This window comes from Oncorhynchus clarkii, chromosome 4 (assembly GCF_045791955.1).
Source record: "Oncorhynchus clarkii lewisi isolate Uvic-CL-2024 chromosome 4, UVic_Ocla_1.0, whole genome shotgun sequence".
Taxonomy (NCBI): Eukaryota; Metazoa; Chordata; class Actinopteri; order Salmoniformes; family Salmonidae; genus Oncorhynchus; species Oncorhynchus clarkii.
The window spans coordinates 22,109,471-22,124,197 of record NC_092150.1 but is presented as its reverse complement, the minus strand read 5'-3'; the positions used below and the strand labels follow the sequence as shown (position 1 = coordinate 22,124,197).

Here is a 14,727-nt window from a genome sequence, read left to right as displayed (position 1 = left end):
ACTTTAGTTCCAGTGAAGGGAAATCTTAATGCTACAGCATACAATGACATAATAGACGATTCTGTGCTTCCAACTTTGTGGAAACAGTTTGGGGAAGGCCCTTTCCTGTTTCAGCATGACAATGCCCCTGTGCACAATGCGTGGTCCATACAGAAATGGTTTGTTGAGATCGGTGTGGAACTTGACTGGCCTGCACAGAGCCCTGACCTCAACCCCATCGAACACCTTTAAGATAAATTGGAACGCAGACTTCGAGCCAGGCCTAATTTCCCAACATCAGTGTCCAACCTCCCTAATACACCTGTGGCTGAATGGAATCAAGTCCCGGCAGAAATGTTCCAACGTCTAGTGGAAAGCCTTCCCAGAAGATTGGAGGCTGTTACAGCAGCAAAGGGGGGACCAACTCCATATTAATGCCAATGATTTTGGAATGAGATGTTTGACGAGCAGGTGTCTGTCCACATACTTTTGGTCATGTAGTGTATGTTTGTAAATTAATTTTAGCAAGTTCTTCAGCCTATTGATTCCTTCTTGATAAATAAATAAAACAAAAATGTTTTGTTCGTTTTCTGTAATACTAGCCACCTTCCAGCAATTTTATGAAGTTGGCTTTAGCTAGCCAGATTGGTTCCCAATCTTTCAACCTCATAACTAGCAACCAAGTCATTTCAGGCCATCAATCGTTAGAGTAACTTGTCTATCTTAGCTGGCATACCTGCTGTCAAGGTTGCTAAACTTCAGAAAAGCAAGTAATTACTAAATGTACTGAATAACAGGGGCGCAACCTTAATTATTATCATTATTATTTTTTATCCAGTCAGATAAACACTCCAAACAGCCTACCCGACCGTTCGGAGGCGTCCGCATGGTCCTAAAGCACACAGTTGCCTAGTTTTGTATCACATTCCAATAATAAAACTGGAGGGGACAAAAATGCGATTTCAGAATTTCCCCAGTGAAAGTTCCACCCCTGCTGAATAAGACTCACATTCCTTTCAATCTTTTACCAAGATTTTTGAAGAGATGCATATTTACACTGAACAAAAATCTGAATGCAACATGTAAAGTGATGGTCCCATGTTTCATGAGTGGGAAATAAAAAATAACAGAAATATTCAATACGAACAAAAAGCTTTTCAATCCTAAATGTTGTGCACTAATTTGTTTACATTCCTGTTAGTGAGCATTTCTCCTTTGCCAAGATAATCCATCCACCAGACAGATGTGGCATATCAAGAAGATGATTAAACAGTATGATTATTACACAGCTGCACCTTGTGATGGGAACAATAAAAGGCCACTTTAAAACGTGCAGTTTTGTCACACAACACAATGCCACAGATGTCTCAAGTTTTGAGGAAGCATGCAATTGGCATGCTGACTGCAGGAATGTCAACCAGAGCTGTTGCCAGAGAATTTAATGTTAATTTCTCTACCATAAGCTGCCTACAACACTGCTTTATAGATTTTGGCAGTACCACCAACGAGCCACACAACCACAGACCACGTGTAACCACGCCAGCACAGGACCTCCACATCCAGCTTCTTCACGTGCAGGATTGTCTGAGGGGGGTTGTGGTGCTGAGGAGTATTTTCGTGTGTAATAAAGCCTTGCTCCTCAGTAGGTGGAGGGCCTCCCCTGCGCAGTCATTAGAAATCCATTGATTAGGGCCTAATTTATTTCCTAATATGAACTGTAACGCTTTGAAATTGTTGCATGTTGCATTCATATTTGTGTTCAGTGTAGTTTCTTTAAAAAAAAAGAACCACCTGTCAGGAGGATACAGACAGCTCAAGAGGTATGCTTAGACAAGTAGAAAAATACTTGTTTTAAATGTAATATGTCACCTTTTAATAATATCATGATATTTGTGCATTAATTATGATGCCATGATATGTGCCTGTATTGATGATGTATGTTATGATCCCTGTGTACTGTGTTGTAATTTGGATGTAATATCCGAGGCATGTTAGTGCAGTATATTGAAATGTGTGATTTACTACAGTCATAATGACACCCCCTGCAGAATAGAATTAGGCATGATGATTATGGCTCTAGATTGCCGATAAAAAGCTGTTTCAGGTGTTTGATAAATGCTAAATTCTTCGAAAACACCCCCTCCCCTCCAACTGCACGTAGGCCTACTCTACTTTGTGCCCCCTATAAAATATTTGGTGCATGACACTCCCGAGGAAGATACTGAAATACTGAGGAGCCTTTATTAGGCAGATTCCACTGTCTTTTCTCCAAACATAGGCTGCTGCAGGCAGCTTTGGAAGTACAAGCGTGCTGTTGCTCCAGTTTCAACTGTTCTGCCTGCGGCTATGGAATCCTGACCTGTTCACCGGACGTGCTACCTGTCCCAGACCTGCTGTTTTCAGCTCTCTAGAGACAGCAGGAGTGGTAAAGATACTCTTAATGATCGGCTATGAAAAGCCAACTGACATTTACTCCTGAGGTGCTGACTTGCTGCACCCTAGGCAACTACTGTGATTATTATTATTTGACCATGCAGGTAATTTATGAACATTTGAACATCTTGGCCATGTTCTGTTATAATCTCTACCCGGCACAGCCAGAAGAGGACTGGCCACCCCTCATAGCCTGGTTCCTCTCTAGGTTTTGGCCTTTCTAGGAAGTTTTTCCTAGCCACTGTGCTTCTACACCTGCATTGCTTGCTGTTTGGGGTTTTAGGCTGGGTTTCTGTACAGCACTTTGAGATATCAGCTGACGTACGAAGGGCTATATAAATACATTTGATTTGATTTGTTAAGAGATGAGCAGACCATTTCCTTGGAGAAGGTGAGATCAATTCCAGGAAGTGACCTGGCAGTGAGCATACATCTTCCTCTAATAAGCCTGACACCGAGCAAGGGCCTGGAGGTTTTCCTGAAGAGCTGTGATGCAGCTCCAGGGAAATCGGTAAGTGGCATACAGCATGACTCATAACATTTATATGTTTTATAACAGTAGCTTATTCATGACCAGGCCTCTAAGCTCTGATTCTCCTGACAGTTTTGGTTTGTAGCCTATTGTAACTCGAAAAAATAAGTCAGAGAATGAGAATATGCCAAAACGGTATCATAGCAGACATATTTATGAGATGATCTAGGCCTAGATGAATAACTATACAGCCACCATTACTTGGATTCTACAACTAATATCGACAGTAATAATAATATTAGTAATACCATTACGCCTACTGCTAATAAATAATAATGCACTGTTTTATCATAATTCATTACTGTCATGGTTGCTCTTATTTATATTGTGCAAGCTGATCAGTTAGCCTACACCACACTACCATAATAAATCGATATCTCATACAGCCTACACTGGGATAATAATGCATAAACATTTGGCTACACACTGCACAGTCCACATTATATCAGTAGTTCTTAAAGAAAAAGAGGCATCATCGGCGGCCACATACCAGACAAGGATGGAGAGATGACCTATACAATTACAGTCGCCCAATTTCGAATGGATCAGCCTCGAAAAGTGCGTTATTTCGATTAGAAGCACACCGACACCTTCCTATAAATTTGGCCATATTCTAACAGGATCTCCTCGGCAAAAGACTCATCAGACGTTTTGAACAGATTGTCAAAGGCGACTGTCGAGCCTTTATCATTGCACAGCGAGGGCCCCGCATCATAGTAAAATGTCCGATACGTGCAGGCTAAAGTATGTGTCCAATCTCGAAATTAAAAGCTTCAAGCCGACAGATTTGTATTCCAAAAAAGAAAAAACAATTTTGATTAATCAGAATATCTCCTTTTCCTTTAATTCCATTATGTGTTATTCTTGCGCCCGCACGGTGTCATCCAAATCAGTACGTTCCTGGTCTCTAGCCCCTCCCGTCATCCTCTCTCAAATTCACGATCACATAATAGCTCTACAGTTGAATTGTTAAACACTTGCTTTGTTGACTTCTTGACTTTTGTTATATCTGATCTATTCCTCGATGTTCCTACCAACTAAATATCTTAGATACCACTTTCTATCTAATTTGCTCTCCATCACACGCGCGACAGAGCGCAAGAGTCTCCGTCACACATCTTTTCCGTTAGTCCTGTCTTTCTTTCATTATGGCAACATTAACGGTCTATGTCTTCGTCACTAAAAGCATTATCCACATTATTGCACTATAATAACAATAGTATTATCTCATCTGTTTTAAGGAGCAGGAAGATTGTAACCATTATGGTTTAGGATAGTAGGTGATGATACATGACTAGATCATTACATTCCTTCATGAGAGACAAATACAATGAGTGTGTAATGTGATCAATGAAATTAACCAGTTGAATTGCATTAGGTTTGCATCAATATAGGCCGACTGGGCAAATGTGACAGACACTGTCAGTGGAGACAAACACAACATAAATATCCCTGGATACAAAGGCAAATTAATAATTGAACTGTCTGAGTTATCGAATTGTAACATTAACATTCAGACATTGGTGGTGTCCTAGAGTTTCAGGATATTGAGATGAGAAGCCATTTCTAGGCATATTACAAATGTCCACTACTGTATAGTGGGGACTGGGGACCCCTGCTGGTAAAACCGAAGAAGCTACCCAGATCAAGAAAGGTGGTTTACTCTATACAGGAAAAAGGCAAGGAAAGCATCATGCAATGGAAAACTGTGTTACTATGACCTCTACTGGCAACTTCCTGTTTGTTCAGGGAGGAAAAGTATTGTATGATTCCTTTCATGTTGAATGTTTAGTCCAATAAGTCTGACAATTTATTTGAGAAATTACATTTAAAGACACATCTCATCCACAGACAGCCGTGCAAAGCATTTCTCTGTACACAAGCATTTCACTACACCCACAATAACATCTGCTAAATATGTGTATGCGACCAATATAATTCACATATTATTGTTCTCCCACATTGTACCCGTCAAACCAGATATACATTAGAAGTATCTATTACAAGTGCTTTACGTTGTAATATAATCAATTATGTTTAGTTTCATCACACAGAGAGAAAGAAAAATGAAATCTAATCTAAAATGCAATCACATATTTTCGATGTGTTTGAGCAGATTTACAAATTAAGTCTTTCCGGTCTTCTTAAGTTTGATGATTCTGAAGGAGCTGATTTCAGTGTATGTTGTCTTGAGATAGGTCTGCAGCTGTAATGCAGCCTGAGAAGGAGGTAGAGAAGGAAGGTGTTGTTGACAGGGAGATAGAAAAAGTGAAAAGTGAGAGATCGATGCAACCTAACTATATATTTCTGCAGATTCAAAAATCAAGTCTTTCCGGTCTTCTATGGCTGATTCTGATCTATGTCACCCTGGCAGATAGCCTAACAGTTAAGCGCGTTGGTCGCTCTGAAAAGAGCATCTGCTAAATGACTCAAATGAATATATGTAAGTAGGGCATTTGTTGTTTCTGAGTGTTGAGATAGGCAAAGAGAAAGCAGAAGCACTTACATTCTGAATAGACACTTCAAGAGACGCATCAGTTGAATTGGGTGGAGCAAGAATGGATATAGTTCCACTACCAATCACCCTCTGAATGTCTAAAAAATATGACATACTTTGAGTTAATGGCAAAAATATATAATCTTTCAACCATCCCTCTTCGATGTTGGTGTCCTGTAACACTGACACTCAGTTCCAGTTTTTGGTGTTTCCCAAAAGAGGTACAGAGCAAAATAGTATCAAACACATCATGTACGCTTGAACTGTTAATTATTTAAAAAAGAGGGATCAAGGGTTCTGACCTTTTGTGCAGGTCTCTGCATAGTCAGGACAGCAGTCATTTAGAGTCTGACAAACCTCGTCACAGAAGCACCCTCTGAAGCAGTTCACGTTGGCGCCTTTACAGCACAAGGCCGGCCGTGCAGAACAATTTCCTTTAGGATGATTGGAAAAACATAAATTATTGAACAGGAAGGTTAACTGTAAAGCCTTGATAAAATGTATTTTTTAAAAATCACATTTTGATGTGGTAGAGGAGAAAACTAAAGGAACCTGGAAATGAGAACACTGGGAATGATGTGGAAGTGGAATTGGTTGCGTTGGTTGTGTTGGTTGCGTTGGTTGCATTGGTTGCGTTGGTTGCGGTGGTTGCATTGGTTGCAGTGGTTGCGTTGGTTGCATTGGTTGCAGTGGTTGCGTTGGTTGCATTGGTTGCGTTGGAGACTGAGGACACCGTGGCTGATCCAATCTGCACACCTATAAACAAAGACAGTAAATGATGCCACATCAGACACAAGTAGCATGTTTACAATTTGAAGTTTCTACAATTTCAAGATTTTACAACTATTATTAATAGTGATCAAGGGCCTCCATAAAAACAGAGATGATAAAACAATGGCCCAGCTATACCTGTCACACAAGTAGTCTGGAAGTCTGGGCAGCAATCTTTCAACCTTATACAGGCCACATCACAGAAGCACCCTCTGAAACAGGAATTGTTGAGCCCAAGACAACACAGAGGTGGATTTGAAGAACATCTCCCTAGAATGCAAACATATAAAACAAGTATGAAAATATGTTAAAAGCATAGGTGTACTTTACTTTGCTACTGAATGTAAATTCTGTAATCTGAATGAAAATTCTGTAATCAAAAAAGGAACATTTTAAAATGATGGGACAATAATTCAAGTATATGGTAGTTATATTTACAGGATTTGATTCATAATTTATTTTATCTGATGCATTGCAGAGAAACTTACTTGAGAATGAAGCCACCAGAGGAACTGGGCTAGTTCCACTAATCCCAGGAAATGGTGTCGATAAATTGCCAAAGTGATATTGAGTGGTATTCAATGACCCGCCTGTAGTGGCCAGAGTTGTCCATGCACTCTGAGAGCTTGTATTGGTAGATGGAGTTGTTACATTTGATGGCAGAGCTGTTGCATTTGGACGTTGATGCGCCAAACTTGATGCTTTAGTTGTTGCAATAGATGTAGGATTGTCTGTGTTTGACACATGAGATGAGGCACCAACCAGTGAGGGTGTTACATCTGTTGACAAGGGTGTTATACCAACTGATGAAGCTGTTGTATCTGATGGTGAAGTTGTTGAGGATGAAGTGGCTGTTGAGCTTGACAGTGGATCATTTGACCTTGTTTGTTGGACAGGAGTCCCACTTGACTGTGGGGCTGCTGAGCTCAATGGTGGATCAGTAGGGCTCAATGGTGGAGTTGCTGTTCTCAGAGGACAAACCGCAAGACAAATTGGAGTCATTCATGCAGAAGAGTTAAGAAAGGTTTTGCAAAACAATATATGAATGGACTGGAAAGCCTATTCAATTTATTTGTGTCGTATTTATTATCAACAGTACTGTTTAGGAATGTTTTATTCTCACGTTGATATGGGATAACCAGTGTACAGTACAAAACTAATAAAATGGCTAAAATGTTAACATGACATTTTGTATTGAAGTCCTTGACTACATTTTCATGTAAGAAAAGGTTAATCGACGGTATGTGTGTGTGCTCACCTACCTGTAGTAGTCTGTCCATTTACCGTGTGAAGGATCAACAGAAGAGCAAGGAGTGCAGTGTAACCCATTCTGATAAGTGCCAATTATCCTGTCTGTTTTCTTCTAAACCTTTAAGGTCAATGTCAGTGAAGTCGTTTGGAGCTATCTACTCTCATGTCCTGTTTATCCTGTTTAGCTAGAGCTCCTCCTACCTGCGTGGTAAGGAAATGGAGGTATGACTGCATTCCTATCATTAATCTTGTCTGACCAGATTATTTAAAAAATATATATATTTTAGGTGGTAGATCAGCTTAATATTGCAGATAGGTTGTGGCTTCTATCAATGTAATTTGCTGCATCTTTTCCAATCCCATATACAGTGGGGGAAAAAAGTATTTGATCCCCTGCTGATTTTGTACGTTTGCTCACTGACAAAGAAATGATCAGTCTATAATTGTAATGGTAGGTTTATTTGAACAGTGAGAGACAGAACAAAAAATCCAGAAAAACGCATGTCAAAAATGTTATAAATTGATTTGCATTTTAATGAGGGAAATAAGTATTTGACCCCCTCTCAATCAGAAAGATTTCTGGCTCCCATGTGTATTTTATACAGGTAACGAGCTGAGATTAGGAGCACACTCTTAAAGGAAGTGCTCCTAATCTCAGTTTGTTACCTGTATAAAAGACACCTGTCCACAGAAGCAATCAATCAGATTCCAAACTCTCCACCATGGCCAAGACCAAAGAGCTCTCCAAGGATGTCAGGGACAAGATTGTAGACCTACACAAGTTTGGAATGGGCTACAAGACCATCGCCAAGCAGCTTGGTGAGAAGGTGACAACAGTTGGTGCGATTATTCGCAAATGGAAGAAACACAAAAGAACTGTCAACCTCCCTCGGCCTAGGGCTCCATGCAAGATCTCACCTCGTGGAGTTGCAATGATCATGAGAACGGTGAGGAATCAGCCCAGAACTACACGGGAGGATCTTGTCAATGATCTCAAGGCAGCTGGGACCATAGTCACCAAGAAAACAATTGGTAACCCACTACGCCGTGAAGGACTGAAATCCTGAACGTCCGCAAGGTCCCCCTGCTCAAGAAAGCACATATACATGCCCGTCTGAAGTTTGCCAATGAACATCTGAATGATTCAGAGGACAACTGGGTGAAAGTGTTGTGGTCAGATGAGACCAAAATGGAGCTCTTTGGCCTCAACTCGCCATGTTTGGAGGAGGAGGAATGCTGCCTATGACCCCAAGAACACCATCCCCACCGTCAAACATGGAGGTGGAAACATTATGCTTTGGGGGTGTTTTTCTGCTAAGGGGACAGGACAACTTCACCGCATCAAAGGGACGATGGACGGGGCCCATGTACCGTCAAATCTTGGGTGAGAACCTCCTTCCCTCAGCAGGACATTGAAAATGAGTCGTGGATGGGTATTCCAGCATGACAATGACCCAAAACACACGGCCAAGGCAACAAGCACATTAAGGTCCTGGAGTGGCCTAGCCAGTCTCCAGACCTTAATCCCATAGAACATCTGTGGAGGTAGCTGAAGGTTCGAGTTGCCAACGTCAGCCTCGAAATCTTAATGACTCTGAGAATATCTGCAAAGAGGAGTGGGTGTAACGGTTTTCTTGAGTTGAAGGAGAGGCGGACCAAAACGCAGCGTGGTTATTATTCATGGTTCTTTAATAAAGAAACTATACATGAATAGACTAACAAAACCAAGAAATGTGCAAAACCAAAATAGCCCTATCTGGTGCAAACACAGAGACAGGAACAATCACCCACAAAACCAAACAGGCTACCTAAATATGGTTCCCAATCAGAGACAATGACTAACACCTGCCTCTGATTGAGAACCATATCAGGCCAAACACAGAAACAGACAAACTAGACACACAACATAGAATGCCCACTCAGATCACACCCTGACCAAACAAAACATACAAAGCAAACTATGGTCAGGGTGTGACAGTGGGACAAAATCCCTCCTGAGATGTGTGCAAACCTGGTGGCCAACTACAAGAAACATCTGGCCTCTGTAATTGCCACCAGAGGGTTTTGCCACCAGGTACTAAGTCATGTTTTACAGAGGGGTCAAATACTTATTTCCCTCATTCAAATGAAAATCAATTTATAACATTTTTGACATGCGTTTTTATGGATTTTTTTGTTGTTATTCTGTCTCTCACTGTTCAAATAAACCTACCATTAAAGTTATGGACTGATAATTTCTTTGTCAGTGGGCAAACGTACAAAATCAGCAGGGGATCAAATCCTTTTTTCCCTCACTGTATATATATTTTTAATAAATATATATTATTTTAAATATATATGTGTGTATATATATATATACATACTTGTATATATTTTCCTTTATTATTTTCCCCTAACCCTTCCACTCCTCCCCTAATTGTAGTAAACTAATGGACAACAACACTTAGGCTTCTATTTCCAGCTTATACATACTATATACATTTTACGGACACAGTATATTTTACATTAGTTATCTTTCTGTTTGTTTTTAGTCCCATCCTTCAGCTATCCTCAACCCCTCCCATCTATCGCTGAACAACATCCAGTTTGGATTTCTATTTGCCATATATTTTTGTGCTGTGCTGTTTCACAAAAGTTCTGAACCTTTCTATTCTCATAGTTTCTACAGATTGTAAATAAAATAAACATTTTTGCCAAGAGTATTATTATATTATTGATTAATTGACTATGACTTTTCAAATCACCCAGCAGTGCTATTTGCAGAGTTAGCTCCAGGTAAATGTTGCAATTCTTCAGCCATTCCTGAATTTGCGAGAATCCAGAGGTCATAAACATTTATTATTACAGGGACATTGTTGTAAACATGAAAAATGACATACAGATACTGCAAGAATCCATCAACATTAGCTTTTAGACTTTTGAAAATATTTATTGTTGTGATGCTTGACACAGAGAAAAGTCTTATTTTTAAAGCTATTAATGTACATCAGGGCTCGCCAACCATGTTCCTGGAGTGCTACCCTCCTGTAGGTTTTTGCTTCAACCTCAGATGTAACTAACCTGATTCAGTTTACCAACCAGCTAATTATTAGAATCAGGTGTGCTAGATTAGGGTTAGAGCAAAAACCTACTGGACGGTAGCTCTTCAGGAACAGGGTTGGAGAGCCCTGATGTACACTATATTGAAGCATAGAATGAAGCTTCATTATTGACTGCATATTTGGCCAAAGACTGAGGTAAATCTTAAAGAAAGCTTTAAATGTGTTAAAGAACTGTAAGAAGCACTTTTCAAGGGTCTGAAAAAGCCTGCATTTCTGTGAGGTTATATTTTATTGCGTTCATACATAACCTTGGTTGAGTTGCACTTAGGTGCACCAGGAAACAAACGGGTCAAGGTATTTGAGCAGCAGGTTTTGTTACATGCCTAAGATTTTAGAAACCTCATATAGTAATCTGATAGCATTGACTATAAATATGATTTGACCTGAACTTGAGCTGTAAAATAACATGCACATGGTTATCGAACAGTAGCCCAACGTTACTGTCAGTCAAATGTGGCATTATAGCAGGCAGTGTTAGGGTTTTCATAGTGCTTGTAGGGGTTATTTTTGTCCAGGATACTAAGGCACACCCAGCAGAAGTACTGACCACAGGTGAAACAGGCCATCTTGTTACAGCCACCGGTCTTCTGTAATGAGAGGATAGACACTGGTCACGAAGATGACGTGAAGCCATGCCATGTCAAAGGTACAATAGGCTGGTTATAGAGCTCAGGCTTACCTGTATGTTGGCACGGCAGGATGGACATTTTTTGCTGTTCTGGCCTTTCCAGCCTTCACTCAGGCTCTCCTCCACCACTGTGTTGAGAATGTGTTTCCCATAGCGTTTCTCCAGGAACATTCTCCTCTCCTCACTGCCTGAGGCATAATCTTCCCATAGGCCCTGGAGCCCAGCTACAGGCAGAAACAGACAAACACAGAAAATGGCGCACAAGCTGGGATAAGAGTTTGATTGAGCCAAAGCAACCTGGAATGACTGCAATGACTCAACAGTGGATAGAGCTAAACATTGGATACTTAAAATGCCATGACAGTGCTTAGAGGCACAGCATCTCAAATACATTAATTGTGTTTATTATTTCTTTAAGAATTATTGAAACATTCTATTCTAAGTTACCTTCCACAATCATACACTTTAATTTTAGGTTTTCACACAGCACCAAGGCTCCGAAAGTGTGACTGATCAACAGGCTTGCATGTGGTTCATTTGGTTGCATATAACTTACACTGAATGGTTTCTCTTACCCTCTGTCTGAGGTACACCTGCATAGGATGACTCAGCAGCTGAGTCAGAGCCTGAGGTCAGGAGTGTGTTTGCCCTCAGTTTACAGTAGGAGGTGCCATGGTAGGTCTTGCGACAGATAGTGCAGAAGGCATAGCGGCAAGAAGGGCAGAGGGCAGCGGTTGTGTCCGGTTCCAGCACCACTGGGGCAACACAGGCCTTGCGGGCGCAGTAAATCACGTCAGCCATGCGGTCCAGAGTGGACTGGAGCAGGAGGCGGTCGTAACGGGTGAATAACTCCTCCCCAACCAACCGCTTCACCTTAAACAACAGTTAATTCTCTGGGTTTAGTTTCCACATAGTGTAGAATAGCAGTTTCACACAGGTTAACTTCAGATATTCCCTGAGGAAACTGTATTTCAACTTCGATCTCTAGAATAAACATCTATTCACTTCAGTTTTTCATTACCTGTGAGGGTGTAACTGTGGAGCTGCACTCAGGCTCTGGACAGGTAAGGCCACGGACGTTCCCGTCTCTGATCTGGACCGTGAAGTACTCCGACATGCATTCGTTGCAATAAATATGGCCACACTCTCTGTACTGACTACAGCCTAACTTGCTCATGAAGCAGATCCCACAGTCATATGCCTGTCCCTCGAACACTCTCAGCCTCTGTCTCTCATCATAGTCCAGCAGATGCACCAGGAGGTCTGTGTCTGTGGCTAACATTGACAGGGCCCTTGGGTCCAGGGACACTGCAGCCTCATCAGTGGTTTCAACTACACTGCCTTCTGGTTCCCCCTGAGAGTCTCCAGCCTCGCTGCCCTCAGTAGATGGAGTGGCTTGGCCCTGGTCATTGACAGGGATCTCCAGCGGTGGCCGGATATTCAGGAAGTCAAGCAGGTCGTCTCTGAGGAACTGGACCCAGTAGAAGAGGACCACACTGCCCACAGTGTCCTCCCATATCTCATCCAAATGCTTACACACTGCTGAGAGCTGAGACATTAATCAATGATTACTACACATACAAATGATGTCTAAAACTCAATACACTTCACAGTATTGAATACATTTTTGATCTAAACATACCTGACTATGGGAGAGCCACTTACAGCTCAGTATAAACTTGGGTGATGAGGTGGAGGGGTAATCCAAAGGTAGGTCGAAGGTCAGCACCAGAGGAGGGAGGAAAGATATGACATAATCTCTGTGCTTGTCACCTTGGTATCACAATAAAGACAAAAGAAGCCTGGATACCATTCATCTGCTTTACTAGAATAACCTGAGTATAGAATATATATTTTGTCAATGTGTATTGTAACATAACCGAAATAAAGGCTACAATAAAACTGGTTGTGAGATCAAAATAATTCAATACTCATATAACGGTTTCTAAATTGTGAGCTGAGGTGATTTGCATAAATGATCAAATAATGACTATTATTTGAATCCAAACCTGCTTTGACAATCACACTGAAGTCCCGAGGAAGGTCCAAAGAGACCTGGATTTCCCCACCCAATCCTGACACAGCCCGTCTGAACTCCTGACTGTAGATACTCGCGAGCGCCAGCAGTTCATCCTCCTGTTCTTCCAATTCCGCGTTCATAATACTCCAGCGTCACTTCACTAAATCTACTAAACGTATTATTATAGCTACGTTTATGAGAATAATATGCCTACACTAGATACAAAACTTTTTTCGATTTGGTTTAGCTCCTTTACTATTGTAAATTTACTTCCGCGTTCTATTGCCTCCGAAGCTCTAATGTTGTTGTGAACCCGCCTATAGGAAATCTCTGGACTTCGAAACGTAGAGCTAGCTTCCTGTTGGTTGATTCGGGTACTTTCAAATCAAACCAAATCACATTTTATTTGTCACACACGCCGAATACAACAGGTACCATACAGTGAAATGCTTACTTACAAGCTCTTAACCAACAATGCAGTTTTAAGAAAATCCCTAAAAAAAAGTAGAGATAAGAATAACAAATAATTAAAGAGCAGCAGTAAATAACAATAGCGTGGCTATATACAGGCGGTAACTGTTATGGGTGTAAGATGGCACAGTGATGCCATCTGTTGGTAAATGTTCATTACTGCAACTCTTGTGTTTTACCGGGGTGCTTGAGATACCCGGATGCGTTGTCATGTACTGAACAAGACTGGTTACTCGCATAAATGCCTCTGTCTCGTCATTTAACATTCAAACAGTAACTGTACAGAGTCAATGTGTCAAAGTGCGGTGGGCACCGGTGTCGAGGTAATTATGTACATGTAGGTGGAGTTATTAAAATGGCTATGCTATTTGAGGATTTGAGGACCCATGACAAATCTTTTCAGTCTCCTGAGGGGGAATAGGTTTTGCCGTGTCCTCTTCACGACTGTCTTGGTGTGCTTGGACCATGTTAGTTTATTGGTGATGTGGACGCCAAGGATCTTGAAGCTGTCAACCGGCTCCGCTGCAGCCCCGTCGATGAGAATGGGGGCGTGCTTGGTCCTCCTTTTCATGTAGTCCACAATCATCTCTTTTGTCTCGATCACATTGAGGGAGAGGTTGTTGTCCTTGCACCACACAGTCAGGTCTATGACCTCCTCCCTATAGGCTGTCTCATCGTTGTCGGTGATCAGGCCTACCACTGTTGTGTCATCAGCAAACTTAATGAAGGTGTTGGAATCGTCCCTGGCTGTGCAGTCATGAGTGAACAGGAAGTACAGGAATGGACTGAGCACGCACCACTGAGGGTCCCCTGTGTTGAGGATCAGCTTGGCAGATGTGTTGTTGACCACCCTTACCACCTGGGGGTGGCCCGTCAGGAAGTCCAGGATCCAGTTGCAGAGGGAGGTGTTTAGTTCCAGGGTCCTTAGCTTAGTGATGAGCTTTGAAGGGACTATGGTGTTGAACGCTGAGCTGTAATCAATGAATAGCATTCTCACATACGTAAGTGTCCCTTTTGTCCAGGTCGGAAAGGGCAGTGTGGAGT

At 41.5% G+C, this 14,727-nt stretch overlaps 2 protein-coding genes across 5 annotated transcripts; both read right to left on the bottom strand.

Moving 5' to 3' along the window:
• Nucleotides 1–4,727: 4,727 nt before the first annotated feature.
• LOC139406601 (uncharacterized) lies at nt 4,728–7,599 on the bottom strand. Of its 2 annotated transcripts, none has more exons than XM_071149364.1 (7): nt 7,475–7,599; nt 6,701–7,174; nt 6,351–6,482; nt 5,994–6,197; nt 5,744–5,875; nt 5,451–5,539; nt 4,728–5,162 (listed from the first exon to the last, which is right to left on the bottom strand). In XM_071149364.1, exons 1-7 carry the CDS (start codon nt 7,539–7,541, stop codon nt 5,070–5,072), a joined length of 1,191 nt encoding a protein of 396 aa, XP_071005465.1. In that variant the 5' UTR covers nt 7,542–7,599; the 3' UTR covers nt 4,728–5,069. The 2 variants fall into 2 exon arrangements, with proteins under 2 accessions (XP_071005465.1, XP_071005467.1); XM_071149366.1 differs by having other exon boundaries at nt 7,471–7,586.
• A 2,772-nt stretch (nt 7,600–10,371) lies between these two features.
• Nucleotides 10,372–13,508, bottom strand: LOC139406600 (E3 ubiquitin-protein ligase RNF14-like). 3 transcript variants are annotated; one of them, XM_071149362.1, is made up of 6 exons: nt 13,202–13,508; nt 12,835–12,965; nt 12,214–12,741; nt 11,768–12,065; nt 11,244–11,416; nt 10,372–11,151 (listed from the first exon to the last, which is right to left on the bottom strand). In XM_071149362.1, the coding sequence occupies exons 1-6, from the start codon at nt 13,350–13,352 to the stop codon at nt 11,008–11,010; spliced, it is 1,425 nt and encodes a 474-aa protein (XP_071005463.1). In that variant the 5' UTR covers nt 13,353–13,508; the 3' UTR covers nt 10,372–11,007. The 3 variants fall into 3 exon arrangements, 2 of the variants coding, with proteins under 2 accessions (XP_071005463.1, XP_071005464.1); XM_071149363.1 differs by having other exon boundaries at nt 10,775–11,148; XR_011634007.1 differs by having other exon boundaries at nt 10,990–11,151; nt 11,749–12,065; nt 13,202–13,498.
• Nucleotides 13,509–14,727: the final 1,219 nt, after the last annotated feature.

What these genes read in the sequence shown, in the direction of transcription:
- LOC139406601 (XM_071149364.1), bottom strand. Translation starts at nt 7,541, where the DNA reads ATGGGTTACACTGCACTCCTTGCTCTTCTGTTGATCCTTCACACGGTA. An exon ending in CCCAGTGTTCTCATTTCCAG is followed by an intron (nt 5,876 to 5,993) that starts GTTCCTTTAGTT and finishes ATCATCCTAAAG; the next exon opens with GAAATTGTTCTGCACGGCCG. An exon ending in TGCAGAGACCTGCACAAAAG is followed by an intron (nt 5,540 to 5,743) that starts GTCAGAACCCTT and finishes CATATTTTTTAG; the next exon opens with ACATTCAGAGGGTGATTGGT.
- LOC139406600 (XM_071149362.1), bottom strand. Translation starts at nt 13,352, where the DNA reads ATGAACGCGGAATTGGAAGAACAGGAGGATGAACTGCTGGCGCTCGCG. An exon ending in AGGTGTACCTCAGACAGAGG is followed by an intron (nt 11,417 to 11,767) that starts GTAAGAGAAACC and finishes TTCTGCCTGTAG; the next exon opens with CTGGGCTCCAGGGCCTATGG. An exon ending in CCTGCCGTGCCAACATACAG is followed by an intron (nt 11,152 to 11,243) that starts GTAAGCCTGAGC and finishes CTCTCATTACAG; the next exon opens with AAGACCGGTGGCTGTAACAA.